Genomic DNA, 18,579 nt, shown 5'->3' on the forward strand with positions numbered 1-18,579 from the left:
CCTTCAATATAGTACCTCAAGTTGTGGTGACCTCAACCATAAAATTATTTCATTGCTACTTAATAATTAATTTAGCTACTGTTAGGAATCATAATGTAAATATCTGATATGTAGGTTATCTGATATGCAACCCCTAAAACAGTCATGGCCCTCAGGTTGAGAACTGCTAGGCTAAAGGGTACTCAGATAGCTGGTAAAAAGGTGGTGTGTCTGTGAAGGTATTTCCCAAAGAAATTAGTACTGGGGCTACAGGCTGAGTGAATGTTTGCCTGCACCACTGCAAGTGGGCATCATATAACCTGTTGAGAGCAAGACCGAAGAACAAGGGTGAATTGCCCTTTTCTCGAGCTGGATTACCCCCTGCCCTTCAGCATGGGAATTTGAGGCTCTCAGGGCTTCAGAGTCCATAACTCACACCTGCTTTGAGACTTACGCTGAATCACACCACCAGCTCTGGTTCTCCAGCTTTTAGACAGCATATTGTTAGACTTCTCAGCTTCCATAATTGCATGAGACAATTTCCATAATAGAATTTCTCCAAGAGATTTTTTTCTAGAGTTCATTTCTCTCTCTCTCTCTCTCTTTTTTTTTTTTTTTGGTTTTATTTTGAAGACTGTTTTCACAGCAAATTGTACCATTCCAAAAATGTCTGCCATGCTACCTCCATTCCACAAGCTCATCTCAAGAGTGTGGTGCACACTTAATTACACGGAGAGGCAGAGATCTACACGGTTTCCTTTTTAGCAGGACAGCTAGTCCACACCTGTGGCCGTGAAGCTGTTTTATCCAGGACAGGGGGATAGAAAGGGTATTTTTACTTGGTTATGTTGGGACGCTGGCTCTTGGAACCCAGCCGCCAAGCTGTGAGGAAGCCCAGGCTAGTCAATAGAGAAGTCTGTATAATGAGACAGGAAACGTTACCAATAAGCCTGACTAATAACTAGCTAAGAGCCAGGTGTGTGAGCCATCTTGAAAGTAGACTGCCCATGCTTCTCCGGAGCTCTGCTCACATAAGTGACTCTTGTTATTTTAAGACATTGTATCATTTTGGAATTTTTTTTAAACATGGCAAGATAATTAGAACAGTTTTCAAACTGTATAAATGCCAAACACTTTCAAACTTATTTTGAATAAATTCCTTTGCTTTACATCCTCTCCTCTCCTTGTAAGGAGATGCTCCAGCCATTGTCCTACCCCAAATCTTACCAAGAGCCCTGAAGAAAGTAAACACAAGCTGCTGTTTTCAGCTTGATTGCTCAGTGGGTGTAAAGGGAAACCTTGGTTGCCACTGACTGACTGACTTTTATACATGTCCTCTGAGGGCCTTTGAGTGTGTCAGAGTAAGGAGCTAGTGTGTTTTTATTCTAGGAATAACTGAGAGTTATGTGCTTCCAAAAGAGAAGCTTTTGATGAAGCTAAAAGAGGACAGATAATCTGATACCCAGCATATATAGTGTTAGATAGCTATATTCATTAGGGGTATCCACAATGAACCAGGTAAGTACACCTATTCAAGGGGATTGTTTTGTGTTTCTCTTTCATATGCCTCTTGGAAGGGGTCCATGCTGCCTTTGAGTATTCGGAGGCTAGGGATGGAGGGGTTGCCATTTGTTCTGAATGAAACGCTCAGCCATACGTCAAGAGGTAAAGATCTGACTGGCCTCTTTCCTCTCTGCCAGTTGCTACAGCACGTGTCTCTTGAGCTGATCTGAAGTGAACCGGCACATGTCATATGATAATGGTCATGATGCTAATTTTTCCCTTTTCAATTCAATTTTTCTTCCCTCTCTGTCTTCACTTCTGTGTCCTGTATTTCCAGTAGAGTTCTCCAGATGAGATACATTCTTTTTAGTTTCCTTTGAACATCTCTCTAGTTCAGTTTATTCTTTTAAGTTCTGATGTTCTTTTTTTTCTTTCTTTTTTCTTTTTTTTCTTTTTCTTTTTGCCTTTCTGATCTGATATACAGATCTAACTTCCTAGCAGAAACTACCATTCTCCTGAAGACAAGCTGGGTGGCCAAGCAAGGATAGCAGGGATGGCTGGTGGGAGTTGGTGGGAATTGATTTATCTTTCTCTCAACTTTTGGGAAGAGATTTTCTCTAAGTAGTTGTTCCATAGGTGTTAAATAGATATGTCTCTTCTACCTCAAGGATTCAAGGATTTGGGGCTAGACTAGGGACTCGCCATTGCTTATACCCCAGCCTCAGAAGACACAGAACATCATTCCTCATGGCTGCTATGAGCTTATGAAAGGAGATACATCCTGTGGTCATACTGCTGTATCAACCAGGTTTCTGTTTGTTTGTTTGTTTGTTTGTTTTGATATCATGAAATATTCAAGGAGGTAGACTCATGGAGAAGAAAAAGATTTACTTAGCACACAATTCTGCGTGCTCACGGCTGTGATACCTGCACTGGTTTATTTCTGTTCAAAGTCCCAAGACAGATGGAAGCCGGCAACAGTGTTCACATGTGCTGGCAAGCGGCTGGATGTCAAGTCAGGGAGCAGGTAGAGAGAGGAGGGGCCAGCCTTTCTCCCTTCATAACAGCACTCTGCTCTTTGTTTTCTCTTTCCGTTTTTGGCATAGGGTCTCTTGTAGCTTAGGGTGACCTTCGGTTTTGTGTGTAGCTGAGGATGATCTTGTACTCCTGACCTTCTACATGCTAGGATAACTGGCATAGGCCACCAAGTCCAGCTCTGCTCATGACACCCTTCTCATGAGAACTACCAGGGAGATCCCAGGAGAATTACCTTGCAATGGCATGCTTCCCTCCCAGTGACTTAAGGACTTCTCAGTAGAACTCACGTCTTTTTTTTTAAATTAAAAAAAAAGATTTGTTTATTTATGTATATGAACACACTATTGCTGACACACCAGAAGAGGGCTTTAGATCCAATTACAGATGGCTGTGAGCCACCATGTGGCTGCTGGGAATTGAACTCATGACCTCTGGAAGAGCAGCTAGCACTCTTAACCCTTGAGCCATCTCTCCAGCCTAGAACTCACATCTTTATATTAAACTGTATGTGTGTGTGTGTGTGTGTGTGTGTGTGTGTGTGTGTGTGTGTGTGTGTGTCATGTGCACGTAAGTGCAGTTCAGGTAAAGGGACGTTAGATCCTTTAGAGCTGTAATTACGGGTTGCGGAGAGCCACCTAATGAGACTGTTGGAAACCAAACTGTGTGTTTTCTTAACTGCCAATGTCTTTCCAGACCTTAGGACTTACCTCTTGAAGGCTCCATTCTCCCAATACTGCCACCTTGGGGATCAAGTTTCCAACAACATGAACGTTTCTGAGGTCAAAATTAAACCATATCCTAGCCACAGCACCCAGTCTGCAAATGGGTCCCAGTAAGTCTTGATAGAGCAAGGACCTAGAGAAAGCACGTGTGGGTTTGTGTAAATGCAAACCTGTTTATGGGTAGACATGCATATGTGTGTGTTGGAGGTAGAATTGGTACATGTTGCCTGAAAATTGGTGCATCAATGAGATCTAGTGTGTGCAGCTTTCACCAAGACCCCAGGAAAGGAATGTCAGCCCAGAAAGAACCTAGAGCAGTGGCCCCATGTGAATCTACCCACGGAGTGATAAATCATGAGTGTGTTCATGTGAGCAGAGCGAGTGGGCAAGGAGGAGGTATTCAGAAGTCCAGTTCTCCAGATTTTATTCAGATGACAAAAGTTTATCAGTGGGCTTGCACCTCCGCTTAGGGTCCCCAGACTTTCATCTCCTAGACAGCAATGAGAGTGGAATTCTCTAAAAAGGATGGCCCGCCATCACTCAAGGCCACTTTCTATGTGAGATGCGTGAGTCTATGTGCCCAGGTTGGCTTTTTCAGCAGCAAGCTGTTGGTCTATAGGGAGCTTCGTGCTCCCGAGTGGGGCTTTGAGCTTGCCTTCATTGCCTCTCCATTTCCTTCCATGGCCAACAGCCCCTCCTAGGCAGCTGTGTCTTTCCACGCTGCTTCAGATGCTTGAAAGAATAAACATCTCCACAGCAGTCTCAGAACGCTCATTTATTTCTTGTGTAAACACAATTGTATTGGGGGAGGAGATGAAGGGATGCTGGAGTAGGAAGCCTGGAATACAGGACGCTCTTCCATCTTCCCTATTGATTATCTTCCGCGGGAATGAGAAGAACCTTTCCCTTTTCTTTGATTCTCTACCCTGACCCCCTGATCGCTCACCAACTCCACTTGGACTTTATGCTGCTGAAATGGGGCTGGGCTCTGAGTAAGGTAGGAGGGGAAGAGGCATTTTGTGTGCAGGAGACGCAGCATTTATTTAGAAAGAGGAGGAAAAAGTTTAATTGCTTTAGTAATCATGAGCAACGATGACCAGCAGTGGTGGGGGTGGCAGTACGTGTGCACATGTGTTCCAGAGGGGTCTGTGACTCGCCGCAGCTGAGCCAATGACTCATTCCAAATTTAGCGACTTCTAGAGGTCATTTTAGTCATCCTCCTGGCTTTGGGCTGGATGGAACCTAACTTAATATAACGATTGATGGAGGTAGTGTGTTCTGAGGGAAGAGTGTGCAAAGGAGTAGGGGGGTGGGGAGGCATCACGTGGTTTCTTTGAACCGTTCTCCAGAAAAGGACGTTCCCTAGTTTCCTCAGGATGCTTGGGTTTCCCCATCCCTGTATCAGCGTGGTCCTCCCGGGAACTGCTTTTTTTTTTCTTGATAGAAACCGGATGTTGGATTCTCAAGGTGGGCGGGGGCTCCATTCCCTCGGACCTGTCAAGGGTTATTGAGACTCTTAGGGTCCCATTAGCCAGTACTAGAAGCTATCATTTATTTAATCAGAAACTTGCCATGCAGTCTGAGCTGAGAACAGAATAGAGCAAAGACCTTACAACGCCTTTTCTCAGGCAATGCGCATGATTCTGCGGCTCTGTGCTCGCTACACTTCAACGCACCTTGAAATGGGCTCGCCTCCTTCGCGCAGTGACGGACAAGGAGCTCAACCAATCAGTACCCTGACTCGTGGGCACTGTCCAATAAGTAGGCGTCAGGGGCGGGCCACAGGACAAGCTCAGCTAGGCTTCACCGTGGACCTGGCTGCGCTCTGCCTCCGTTGGCAGTGCAGGTGCCGCTGCGCCGGGGCCCGGGAGGCTGCGCGCGCCGAGACGAGAGGAGCCAGGGAGGGATGGAGAGCGGGCCGCCCGGGCTACAGAAGCACCGGCAAGGGGCGTAGGCGGGCGAGAAGCGGGCATTGAGGCACCAGAAGTGTGCAGACGCAGGAGCACTTTGCGATAGGATGAGGCTCTTGGCTGGCGCGCGGTAGTACTATGATTTGGTATGTGGCCACTTTGATAGCAAGTGTGATCAGCACCCGAGGTCTTGTGGCTCAAGGTGAGTTGAAGTGCAGCATCCGTCCTCCAACCCTCCTTAGACCTTTGCTCCAGGCTCTGGTTCCCGAACCCCGGGGGCGAGGCTCAGGATCCGGCCAGGCGCACCTCCGGGCACTGGCCCGGGTGAGGGCCGGGGAACTGCGGGTGGGAGGAACTCGGCGGGAAGGTGCAGGAACCCATGGGCTGCGAACGCCTTAGAATCTAAGTGGACTTGGTTTACCTTGGGCCCCTTGGTCCACAACCGCACGTTGAATCTGAGCTTTGGGGAACCCCTAGTGCTCTAACTCTGGCTGCTGGGGACTTTGATGGTCTTTAAGGAAGGATTCCGCGCGTCCCAGCCCGGCACAGCACCACTGGATGAAGGAGCTCTTGAAGGGAGGCGCGATTAAGAGCTTGGGAGTTCCCGCAGCCGCCTCTAAGGGTCTCGGTTCTCCGCTCCGCGCCCTTCTTTTCCATACATCTTGGCCGTGGAGGTCGGATCCCGTTGGCAGGTGACAAGCAGAATTGACCTAGAGACTCCGAGCAGCGTCTGCTCTTCTTGGTCCTGGCGGCCGCCCGCGCCCACCCTGCCTGCATCTGGGCCCGGGCCAGGCAAAAGTTCTCTGGGAGGCACCGTCACTGCGCTCCAGCGGCCTGGGGGCGAAGGCCGCGAGGGAGGGGTCTGCCCCACAGAGTCTCAGAGTGGAGCGGGATTTTTATTTCTGCCTTCTCCGGTCTGAGCCCAAGAAAAAGCTAGGGAGAAGCCAAGGCGCGGGGTGCATACTTGAGCGTGAGGGCTTTCGCTTTGGAGATGGCAGAGCTCTGGATGGCACCAGGCTCTCGGCCCTTGTATGGAAGTCAGAGCCGAGCCTGGAAGCTGCCAGGACTCTGAGCTCACGGTTTCTGCGCGCCGAACCGACCCGGCTGTAGGCAAGTTCGCGAAGCAGGGAGGAGATGGCGGCGGGAGAGGAACGGTCTGTGGGTGGAAGGCGACCGGGTGGCGAGGACCTGCGGACTAGGGAGCCTTTAAGAAGGGCTCTGCTGGAGGCGCGGGCTTCCCCGGCTTCTTTGCACCTTGCCTCGGGGCGTGTGGGGGGGAGTGGTTTGAGAAAGTTTCCGGATTGGAATGTATCTCCTCTGCTTCTTGAGAGGGGGTTCTGAAACCAGAGAGGAGGGCGAAGGGTAGGGCAGTTTTCCATCAAGCACTGCGATGGTCGGAATGGTTATAAAGCTTTTCATTTGTCAGGTGGGAAAACCGAGACAGGGTGACCTCAGAAGCTTATGGAAAAAGGTGGATCTTGCTGTGCCTCTCCCCTCCCCCTTTCCATGCAGTCTTTCAGTGACCTCCTCCTCCTCCTCCCCTCTAGGTTTTGGTATATTCTGCTGTGGGGCTGTCTCTGAAAGCATAAAAGGCTTTGCTAGGATCCCAATGGAAGAGACACTGAAGGAGGGCTCTTGAACTAGCCTCCCAACTTCAGCGAGGGTATAGGCATAGGGACAGATTTTTATTTATTTATTTTTTTATATTTAAACACAGACTAAAGGAAATCGGGTTTATAGTGCAGAAATTCGCAGAATGGCTAGACCGAAGGAGGAACTTCCCAGTGTTGAAGGTTGTTGGACATGAAGGTTATTGGTCCTTTTGTCTGGAACTCCTGCTTCTGTCTGGGTGCAAAGGTGACCTGATCGGTCTTCGGTTCTTTTTAGTCTAAAATGGCTCAACGAGGCAATTAAAGACATAGGCTTACTGATAAATGGACAGGATTCAAAACCTGACTGTCCTACTTGCTGACCCTGTGACCTTGGACAAATTCCTCAGCTTATCTAAATGTCACTTACCTTGGTGGAAAGTGGGTTAGCTGTAGGAATTTGTAGAGGCGTGGAGTACATGGGCAGTTCTGTGATGAAGTGGCTGGGTGCCTGTTGGGAAGTGTGTGCGCATCAGACATCAATGTTAGTATTTCAGCGTCTTTGGGATTCCTAGCTCCTATTCCGTTTCTGCCCAGTGGGCTATTTGGGGAGCTGAGAGTTAGGAGCGGGTTGGGGGAACATTCAGAAGATTGCCTCTGAGGAAGCTAGACCCTCTCATGGGCTGACCTTGTCTGGTAGAACCTCTCTTTCCTGCATCCCAGGGAAGTGTGGGTGGGGCATGCAGAATGGCTTGGAAGTCCTTTACAAGGTCTGCAAAGCTGAAGTATTGCTGGCTGCCAGATGCTACAGGAAGGATGCACAGCCCAGCCTACAGTGGGGGAAGGGCACCTGCTTGCGGGTGAGGCCAGGGTCACCGGTGCCGATGAGGGGCCTTATGGGATCCAGATGTTCTGTGAGTGGCAAAGGTGACTTTGGAGAAATCCTTCAACCCCAGGGACTGGGAGTTGCTTCTTCTAGAATTGTCTGAAGCAGGAACCGCTCTAGGTGAAAAGGATCAGGCTCATCCAAACTGTTAGCTTGCAAGTCTGGGATAGAGGTGGGCATGGACTCCTCTTTTTGACTCTAGTCAGGCATCTTGGAAATAACTGAGATCTGGGATCCAGTTGGGAGGGTAAAGAAAAGAGAAAGGCAGAGGCAGGTGGATCTCTGTTGTACAGAGAGAGTTTCAGGACAGCCATGGTTACATGGAGAAACCCTGTGGGGGTGTGGGAGAGAGAAGCAGAAGGAGCAGAAGGAGAAGAAGAAGAAGAAGAAGGAGAAGGAGAAGAAGAAGAAGAAGAAGAAGAAGAAGAAGAAGAAGAAGAAGAAGAAGAAGAAGAAGAAGAAGAAGAAGAGGAGGAGGAGGAGGAGGAGGAGGAGGAGGAGGAAGAGGAAGAGGAAGAGGAGGAGGGGGAGGGGGAGGGGGAGGAAGAAGAAGAGGAGGAGGAAGAGGGCTATTGATGTAGTAGTCTTTGCATCACAGACATCTGCCCAGCAATCTGGGGGAGTTTCCACACTATGTGGAAATCCTGAGCGAGGTATAACTGACATTCAACCTCTTGTAAGGGAGGGAAGTCTGTTCTTCATTCACAGACCTCCTCCTCTGCCTGCCACAGAGTCTCCCTGGCTCCTGTGTGCCCAGGCAAATTAAGGTCTGATTCAGATTCTGCTTGTGGTTGGAGCAGCAGTGCCCTTCGTCCTCTCTGGCTTAGTAGATGGAGATGGGAAGGCTACCCCAGGGCAGCCTCTCAGCTGGGAAGGACTTGGTGCAGGAAGTGGGTAGTGAGTGCTGGTATGAGTGTGTCTCAGGACATTTACATGGAGGCGGGGGTGTGTCTGGTAGGAGGCCCCCCTGCCAGAAGCTAGAGTGGGTATGTGTGGGAGGAGGCTTGATGCTGAGTACTGGAAAGAGTCAGCTGGAAGCTGCAGGCCCATGGCCCAGCACACACCAGTCTCTGGAGTTGTCAGGTCCCAGGTTCAGGGGGTTTCATGTTTGGATCTGAGGCAGAAAGCCGGGATCTGGTTTCTGAAGGAGCAGAGGTTGCTTGGTTAGATGTTGAGAGCTGGTATCCCTCCCTTCTTTGCTGTACCTGGCACTTTCTAGGCTTCCTCTCTGTCCTCAGCAGGGAAGCACCTAGCTCTCAGAGTTGGCCAGCATGGATGTGTTTGCTTTTTTTTCCCTCCATGCTGCTGGGTGCTCATTAGGTCTCCCTGCAGCCCTCCAGTTTGCACTGAAAGTGCGGGGGTGGGAGGTGAGGCCCAGTTAGGAAAGCACCAGGAGCAGTGAGATTTAACTGATTCTTGTCTCCACGAGAGCTGTTCCCTTCTGGAGGCTTCTCAGCTGTCCCTCCTCCCCAACTCTGGAGTGAACCCCCTTCCCTCTGCTTCCAAGGATGGGTTGAACAGTTTGAGTGAAGAGTGGATCTTGATGAGCTATGATTGGTGAGAGCTTAGAAGAGTGTGCATGTGTATGTGTGTGCATGTGTACATACATATATGAGCCCCAGGATGTGTTATGTATGTTCCTATATGCCTGTGTGAGTGTGCATATTTTTAAACGTGTGCACACACATGTATATCCCTGCATGTATGTATGCATGCCTCTGTAACTGGTGTTTCCACTTAGTTAGATGTGTACCACACACTTGCAAGCACTTGTGTGTTTGCATCCACTTGCATGGAGCACAGGAACATTTATGTACAAGTTTGAGGTAGGAGCCCCTCATTTGAGTACTTCGGGATGCAGGGAGACTACTCAGTAAGCTGCTGGCTTCCCTGTTCATTGCTCTGCACCTGCATCCCCGTAGCCCAGATGTTCTGAGAGCTGGAGGCTCCAGCCCAAAGCTGGGACGAAAGACTGCCTGAGGCTCAATAGAGAACGCCTGAGTAGCAGGGTAGAGGCTTGGCTCATCGGGAAGCTCACTGTATCTCTTGCTAGGAGCTGTTGGTTGCCATCAGCCTGGCACAGTCCAGGGTGGGTAAAGAAAGCTGTGGGTGCCTGGGAAGATGGGAGAGGATTGGAGCTGAAGGAGCAGCTTGCAGTCAGGCTTCTGCCCCAGGGGCACTGCCCATGGGTGTGGTCTGGTCTGCCTGAGGCAACTGACCTATTTTTCTTAGAAATCTTCCTGCTTTCCTATTCGCTCTTGCATGAGTAACCGGGAGAGTGGTGAGTGGAGATGAGGCCTCCTCGAGGGCTTTGTAAGGTTTTGTAAGTTCCATGGGGTCAGGGCTGGAACCTGCCTGCCCCACCTTCTGACAGAGAAGGGATTGATAACCTGTCTAGCCTTCTGCCTTCTTTGCCGACTCCTTATCTTCTTTCTGGCCCCTAGATGTGGGGATGTGGCATAAAACTTGTTCATGAGCACAGATTGTACCAGTGATTCATTGCCCTCATCCTGGTTCAGAGCAGGGATGCTCTACCAGGAGTAATCTCTCACTCATTTCCTATGCCTGTCTGACCTGCAGTGCCCTCACTGGCTAGCCTTGCAGCGTACACACCAGGATGCCCTGTGGGGTGCACAGGCTACATGAGGACAGGCTTCCTCCCAGGTGGTAAGGCTAGGTTGTGGGTGCAGGGAGTGGGGTCTGGCTTCACTTTTCTGCTGAGGAGCCATGAACTGAGATTGAATTACAGACTTCCTTCCTGTGGCTCCTGGGGAAAGGGCTCTTGGAAGAATAATCTGGCCCAGCAAATTAAGGTCACTAATGGCACTGGCAGCGCCCATGCTATTGGAGGCGGTGGTGGTGGGGCAGCCCCAAGTCCACCTTGCTGTTCCTAAAGTTGGAGCTTATTCAACTTTAGCCCTGGGCCTCCTGGGAGGGGTGCAGAAAGGCTGTTGGATACTGGTCGAGAGGCACAGCAAGGTAGGGCTTTTCTAGAATGTGAGTCCTTTCTAGGTAGGAGGATAGAGGCCATAGATTGCCTCAAACCCACCCAACCTGTGTGTGCAGAGAATGGGACACCCTCCTCCTGTCCCGGGTACCAACTGGTCTCCTCTCCAGGCTAGAGTCTGTGTGCTCCTTACCTGGCGCTGGGTGGCAGGAGCCAACTTTCTGCTGTCCTCAGGCCCTCCTCTGGGTGTGTGCCTCCCACGTGGTGAGAGCTCAAGTCTGCCGGCTTCCTGGAATCTCCTGGAGCCTCCTGGCCTGTCGAGGAGGAGGGATTGGGGGACTATTGGGGGCTGTGTCTTTTTTGGACTCAGCAGGGATTATTTTTAGGCTGGCAGATGGAGGTGACGGTGGCTGTCGCTGGTATTATTAGACAACAGGCCTGTGGTTTGAGAGTCTGGTGCCCAGAGGAGGAGGAAGAGGAGGCTGCCACAAGAAACCATGGAGGCTGGTAGTCTGTGTCTTCCTCCCCTTAGCCATGGTCCAATGCAGCAGGGCTCTCAGGACCAGGTGGAGTGACCTTCACCAGAACCAGCCAGTGATGCTGTATCTGTTCTAACTGCTTCTAGGAGGAGGGCCTATCCTGTAATCCATCTGTGGTCTTGGGATGTAGAGTCTGGACTCTCAGAACCTGTGTTGACTGTGGGTAGAAGCTCTGACTCTGTATAGGAGAGAGAGGCTTTGGTCCCTGGGTTCTGGAAGGTACTCTTGACCCTCTATTTGTTACATAGGTAACTTGTGGGAAACCATATACTGTGCCCATTTGCAAGACAGAGCTAGGAGAACTGTGTCGGGGCCACACTGTAGACATGTAGCATCATGCTCCTAGTACAGACCCTGCGTGTGTGGGGCTGGGTAGTGTATTCTGCTTGCCTCCCAGTTGCAGTGAGGCTTTCTACACCTGCCTCTCGTCTCTTCTCCTGGTACGTAAAAGTCGTTTTCTCTCCTCAAGACCCTTTCTTCCCAGCCCTTTCCTGGCTCCAGGTTGTGACTGTTGGATGTGGGTCTCTGCCAAGCCTTGGATGCTCTGTAGTTCTGTGTACCCAGGGTGTCTTCTGGCAGCTTTGGACTCAGCTACCCACCGGGTACCACCTGGCCCAGAGAATGGGAGATTTGTATCCTATGGGCTTCCCAAAAGGTCAGCCAACCTGTAGGGGCCTGTTCCATCCACCTGCCCTCTTGCTTTCTCTTTCCTGCCAGGGTGGCATAGCCCTAAAGTCGCCTGGGCAGCCACTCAGGATTCAGATTTGCTGGGCATACAAGACCACACTCTTGCCCTCTTGAAAATGCTGTGTGAGGCTCAGGGCATTTTCTAGCCTTCCTGATGTGCCCACCCCCTGCCAAAGCCAGTCTAAGGGAGGTTCTGTGGTCATTATTTCTAAGTTTTGTCTTTCCCCTCCTCCTTCCCCTGCCTTCCAGCTGTTCTCTGTGGCCCTACTGGGGACAAATACGTCCATCTGCCTTATGTAGGCTCTGCTCTGATTCTTAGTCCTGGGGTGCTTTGAGTTCCAATGTCTCTTTGTCACAGGGGTTGTCTGAGTGACCTCCTGGTTGGGTTGGACATGCATAGGATACATTTGTGCCCCTCCCCCCTAATTTCCTGACCAGAGTGTCTTTCACTCCTGGATGGGGGTTCGCTTGCCCTTGTGTTTGATTTCCCAATTTCTCCCTTTTCAAGCCCCTCATTACCAGGCTAATGACACACACACACTCATTGAGCTTTTCTGGAGATAGGTTTGTTAGACGTGTTTTGGCTCAGAGAATATGAGGCCTAGAGAAAAGTATCTGTGGGCAATAGAGTGAGGGAACATAACGTACATGTGTGTGTGTGTGTGTGTGTGTGTGTGTGTGTGTGTGTGTGTGTTTAAGGTGTGTAAGAAGGGGAAGAGAAGATGAGAAGATGACTATTTTCAGATCCAGAAACCCAGGAGAGCTTGTGCCAAGTGTGGAGGCTGAGACATGGCTTCCCCCTCGTCTTCTTTGTGGAGAAACCTGTCTCATTTTGTCTTGTGTGTCCTCTCTGGGATGCATCTACCCTGTAGTCACTTGTCTGTGTCTGGAGCACCCTGGAGAAGGGAGAGTGCTTGCCCTGTTATTTTGGGGTGTGCTTCGTGCTTGGGACGCAGGGCCCAGTCCAGGGCTGGCTGAGGCCAGCGTGTGAGCCTACAGCCTTCCTTGCAGGGCTGGGAAGGAGGGTGTGAAGGGGCTGCCTTATTGATATGCAGCGAGAACCAGGCAGTGCGGGGCGCAAATGAACAGCACTGCAGGGACCCATGCCAAAGGTGACCTACCTCTGGGCATTGCCCTCCAGAGCCTTGGACTTGGCAGCCTGTTGTCCAGAGCAGAAGTTGACTAGTGGAGCTTCCTGATGTTCTCCAGCTCTCGTCCTTCTGCCCAGACTCTAGGGGCTACCTTCCTGAGCCTCTTTGCCCACCTCCAGGTAATCTGGCCCCGGGGAAAAGTCCCTTTTGCTTTCCCAGGCTTTTATAGTTTCTCTCCTAATCTCCCCCACAGGCTGTGCTGCAGGTAGTTTTTGCACGTGTACACATACATGCACATACACACGTGTCTACCCCCTCCCCTCACCCCTATCATTCTGGCTCATGGATTCTGCTGGGAATTCATTCCTTTTGGTCCAGTTCTGGTCTTTGTATGCCTGGATTCAGTAGGCTCCCCCCCCCCCCCCCCCGTGTGTCCTATGGGATGTGGGGGATGCTGGGTGGCACTCCCTGCAGCTGGGCTCTCTTCTTTTCTGGAGGGCCTGGGCTGCAAACAGCCTGCAGCCAGGTTGGGGGAGGGGAGGCTAGGAAACCTGCCTGGGCCTCTGGCAGGTGAGTGCAGCACTCTGCTTTGCTCCAAAAATACTCAGTGATCTTAGCTCTTTCTCTAGAAAACAGTGATGTCACTGAGAGCCAATAGGCTTCTGCAAGGGCTTGCTTCCCTCTCTGCCTCCTCCTTCCGCAAGTTGCAGAGAAGGGGGGGGGGAGGAGACACAGGCGACACACACTGACTCCTTGGAGAGGTACAGACAAGAAGCACACATGCACATAGAAAAGCTCCCCATTTCTGACAATCAGGCAAAGCCCCCTTTTCTGTCATAGGGTAGCAGGAATCCACAGGCCTCATCCACAACACACACACACACACACACACACACACACACACACACACACCGAGACAGAGAGAGACAGAGAGAGAGAGAGAGAGAGAGAGAGAGGCAGGTAGACAGAATCACCCACATAGAGTGGGAGTAAGAGAAAGAAACAGAGATGGAGGGTTGACAGAGAGACATGAGGAAGGAGCAGGAAGGGGGGGAGAGAGAGAGAGAGAGAGAGAGAGAGAGAGAGAGAGAATACACACACACACACACACACACACACACACACACAGAGACACAGACATGCTCACACACATGTCAGAAAGAGACAAAGACAGACACCCGAGAAGGAGTCAGAAGGAGAAAAATGAGACCCGGAGAAAGGAAAGAAGCTGGTACAGAGGTAGACAGTGATCAGGAAAATACACACACAATACACACACACACACACACACACACACACACACACACACACACACACACACACACACACACACACTCAGAGCTAGGCACACAGATGTGAAGGACAGGCAGAGGCATAGCCCACAAGGTGGACCCACAAAGCTCTCTTGCTCTCCTGCCGGCATCTTTGGGTGGGAGGGCCCAACAGGCTTCTGGCTTGTAGCCGCCCATTGGAGGCTGCTGTCCTTGGTACTGCCCTGGAGAGCTGGGCTTGGAGGGTGGTAAAGGGAAAGTGTAGTTAGCTTGGGGGAGTCCTGGGCAGTTGAAGGAAGGCAGGGGTGAGGCTGTCCTTCTCTGTGGAAGAAATGATCAAGGTCACCTTGTCATCTCCCTCTCCCTTTCTGATGTGAGGAGGGTGTGCGGCTGGAGGTGTTCTTCAGGTTCTGTTTGCCCTGATATGTGGACAGTATCCCCAGAGGTAGCCTCTTTCCTGGCTCCTCAAGCTTGCAGTTTGGGTAGGGTGGAGGCCTCTCCTGCTAGCCTCCCTCCCTGACACTCTTTCCCACATGGGTGTGCCCTCGATAGCTCCCTGATTCTGATGTCCTCTGTGAAAGATAGGGGATTGCTCCAGTTCCCCCTCCTTTGTCACCACCATCCTTCTCCCTTAACAGTGATGTCTGTCTGGGGCTACTGTGAGAGTCTAATAGATTCAAAGCCTGGGAATTAGAGGGCTGCAGTGCCTCCTGCTCCCCTCTGCAGCAAAGCTGGCGCAGTGGGTTGGAGGAGGGGCTGGAGAGACCGCTCAGGCCCACGGGGCTTTCCCTCTGGTGCTGCCAAGCAGCCTCCTTAGCTTGTTAGGGATTCCCCGCTCCTGTATGGAGCCCTCTTGTTTAGTGCTGCCACACCAGGCTGAGCTGGGGGTGGGGCAGAGGAGGAGGAGGCTGGCCCTGCCTTCGCCCACCAGGCTCCAGCGGGAAGTGCCCTGCTTTGGAAAGATTGCAGAATGTTCCTAGGGACTACAGCTAGGCAGGATCCCAAGGGCTAAAAGCCCTTCATCCCCTGTGTCTGTAGCTCCTGATGCTTCTTGGAAGTGCAGGGGATTACCTGAGGAGGGCAGTCCAGGCATGTAATGCCTGCTGCTTTTGGATCTTTGGATGGGAAGTCTTGCTTGCAAGACTAGAGAAAAATGGGACACCCCCTCCTTTCTTCTTCTTATGCTACACACGAAGCTTGACTGTCCTCAGGGCAGAGGGAGGAATGCATTAAGAGGTGGGTGTCCTGGGTGTACTAGGGACTGTTGGGGAGGGAAGGGGTAGCTCCAGAGTTGTGTGTTGTGGGGAGAGTCGGGTCGGATATCATCATCATGCCAGCTCCTCATGTGTCACCTTGGTTGTCCTTGTTAGTTGCCCACGGCCTGCGAGAGGAACCTGAGTTTGTGACCGCTCGTGCCGGCGAAGGTGTGGTTCTGCGATGCGACGTCATCCACCCAGTGACAGGACAGCCCCCACCCTATGTCGTAGAGTGGTTCAAGTTTGGGGTCCCCATCCCTATCTTCATCAAGTTTGGCTACTATCCCCCGCATGTGGACCCTGAGTATGCAGGTAAGCTGTGAACGAGGAGAGCTGTCCCATTTCTCCCCACCACCCCCTAGGTTTTGGCTGTTACACCTCCCTTTCAGGGCTCAGCGGCATCCACCGAGCCCCAGCTATTCTTCATTTTTCTCTGCCACTTTTGATCTTTCTCTCGACTGGGCCTATTATCTCTGTTCTTCATGGTCTTTGCCTTTTCCCTTCTCTCTTTGCCCTCTAGTGGGTTTTCATCATAAGTAGGAGAGGAAGTAGAGGAGGCAGACGTGAAGCCTGTGTCTTCATCCTGCAGATGCAATGAGGTCCAGGACTCCAGGGCAAACTAGAAAGAGGGCCCTCTTGGAGGAAGCAAGGGGCAGGGGCGGGGCAAGGGAGCCAGACAGCTCCTCCCTTCCCTGAGTATGGTACAGCTTGGACTGCAGGATCAGCCCACTCTCCTGGCTCTGAAGTTGGGGTGTCCTATGCAGGGCCTGGTATGCATCTTCACTCCTTGCTGTCTGTGGTCCTGGCAGACATCCGATCTCACCTCCTCTGCCACCCCCCCTCCCCTTTTCCCTGGCCCCATTTATGTCTTGCTCTGTAATTATTCTGCCAGCGTGGTCTCCCTGTGACTCACTGCTGCCGCCCCGCCAGCCTGCCAGTGAAGAGGGCGCAGGGTGTGTGCGTGCGTGTGTCTCTGAGTGCAAGTGTGTGCTGGAGCTGAAAGGAAGTCCGGAGACGGGGCAGGGCCCTGCTTTTACCTTTCTTCTCCCTATGGCTTCTGAAGTCTGAATTACCTTCTCTGAGAACGCATGCATTCTTTTTCCTTTCCCTCCCCCCATCCCTCCTTCCCTCCCTCAATCCATCCCTCCCTCCCCACTCCCCCTCCACCCCCCTTCTCTCTCCCTTCCTTCCTTCCTTTGGTACTGACATGGAACTCAAGGCTTTGCGCTTTCTATGCCATTGCTATATCTTTGACTTCTCTATGACTTGGGCTATCACTAGACTGCCCCCTCCAGCTTCTTACCCACAGTCTTCCTGCTTTAGCCTCTTGAGCAGCAGGGATTACAGGGCCTGTACTGTGTCAGGCCCTTTCCTGTTTGGCTCTCTTCTAAGTCTGTCCCCCCACCCTCCCTTTGGTCAGGATTAACTTTGATAGTCTATTTTCCGGCTGACTGGCATCAGAGTTCCTACAAGGAAGGCTTGACCCTGAGGCAGGGAGGCCAACAGAGGACGAATTGGGTTGGGTTTGGATGAGTGTGGGCTAGAGTAGAAGATGAGGAAAGAGGGGTTGCTTTGTCCACTGCAGTGTGGGCCGGACTCTGCTACCTACATATCACAGAGGTAGCTAAAGGCTAAGGAAGAACCCCCAACCTTGCTTTGCCTGCCCCTTTTAGGCTGGTCTTTGGGGGGATATGTCACCTTGTTATTAGTCCAGGAGTGGGAGGGACTGAGCGTATGGCCCCAGCCTGTCTTAACTCTGCCTGTTCAGAGAAGCCAGACAAGGAAGTTGGGTCAGAAGTCCTTGGTACCCAGCTGAGACAGAGATATTCTGGGTCCTGCTGGGCTCCGATCCTTTTCCATTTCTCTTTCTCTCTCTTCTCATCTCTGCACCCATCGTGCCTTTCTTTTGCCCTAGGTCTCCAAAAGAATGGGCACATTTGAAGGAGCAGAGGCTGTCGTCAATGCCACACACAGCAAGCTACCCTCGTAGGCTGGTGTAGGGCTACTTGGGGAGGGGTTGTGACTCCATGACCAAGGCGGTTTGCCTTTCCTTTTTGTCTATAATGGGTGCTGACTGCCATTTGGTTACACAGTCATGGGAAGTGTTCTGAAGGTTATGATGGGTTGGTCCCTTTGTCTTTGGCTTTTCCTGATGGTTCACTGGGCTTTGTTCACTGTGTTCTCCAGGCCGGGCCAGTCTTCATGATAAAGCATCTCTGCGGCTGGAGCAGGTGCGCTCTGAGGACCAGGGTTGGTACGAGTGCAAAGTGCTCATGCTGGATCAGCAGTATGACACATTCCACAACGGCAGCTGGGTCCATCTCACCATTAACGGTACGTAAACCTTTCCTGGGAATGGCCAAATAAGGTGACCTCTGTGGCCTCCTCTGGAGGAAGCTCCTCTACTGAGAGGAGCCCCAATAAACCCTGGTCCCATAAGATCTTGGTTAGTGTCTCCTTTACACCTCTTCCATATGTTCCTGAAGTTGGTGGGTCAGTTGAGTGAGTGGAAGCAGCAGGTCCCCTGTGTGCAGAGTCCCATCAGGGTTCCTCGGGGGAAGGCTCGAATCTGCTTCTGGGAATGATCAGTGTTGGTGCCATTTTCTAGCCTTGGATGACCCTGCTAGCCCAGGATGTGCCTCTTCTCAAGGTGGAGTTCCTTGAATAACAGCCTGAATCTTTCTAGGCTGCTCACTCAGTTTCTCGCTGAGTGCATTTATTTGGTAATAAGTGCCAAGGGTCTGTTAACTTCCTAGCCCTACACCAGCTGATAGGTAAATACTGTTGAGTAAACTCAGACCCATTTCCTGCTTGAACAGGGTTTACCAGCTAATAAAATGTGAGAATCCTGGGAAGAGGAACTGTTTTAATGGCTGTCAGTTATTTATAGCTCATGTTAAATGGATTGTGCTATGCACAGATACTTTTCAAGTGTCTGACTAGGGCAGGGAGGCCTGGATGAGCTTGCTGAACTCCAGACTTGGTCTAGGCTGGGGAATCCTGGGTCCACAGTGGCAGTGGTCTGAGGGTCTTCACATAGGGTGAGGTTTTAATAGCGTACATGCTGAGATGTGCTGCATTTAGTGTAAGCCTGGGGTTATAGAGGCCATAGCCAGAAAGAAGAATCGATGCTCCTAGACTAGAAATTTCTCTCAATTGTT

The 18,579-nt window shown here is 51.2% G+C and overlaps 1 protein-coding gene across 8 annotated transcripts in view; it reads left to right on the forward strand.

Moving 5' to 3' along the window:
* Positions 1 to 5,016: 5,016 nt before the first annotated feature.
* Igsf9b (immunoglobulin superfamily, member 9B) overlaps positions 5,017 to 18,579 on the forward strand; it is a 55,612-nt gene continuing 42,049 nt past the window's right edge. For 5 of the 8 annotated variants that reach the window (XR_005487809.2, XR_005487810.2, XM_006242743.5 and 2 more), the window contains exons 1-3: positions 5,040 to 5,354; positions 15,533 to 15,730; positions 17,606 to 17,752. Coding sequence is in view for 6 of the 8 variants with exons in the window: in XM_006242743.5 (XP_006242805.1) it covers positions 5,291 to 5,354; positions 15,533 to 15,730; positions 17,606 to 17,752 (409 nt within the window). In the remaining 2 variants the exon portion in view is untranslated. Of the gene's footprint in view, positions 5,355 to 15,532; positions 15,731 to 17,605; positions 17,753 to 18,579 lie in introns of all 8 variants that reach the window. The other 3 variants (NM_001376950.1, XM_017595986.3, XM_235959.11) reach the window with 3 other exon arrangements.

Source organism: Rattus norvegicus, chromosome 8 (genome assembly GCF_036323735.1).
Source record: "Rattus norvegicus strain BN/NHsdMcwi chromosome 8, GRCr8, whole genome shotgun sequence".
Taxonomy (NCBI): Eukaryota; Metazoa; Chordata; class Mammalia; order Rodentia; family Muridae; genus Rattus; species Rattus norvegicus.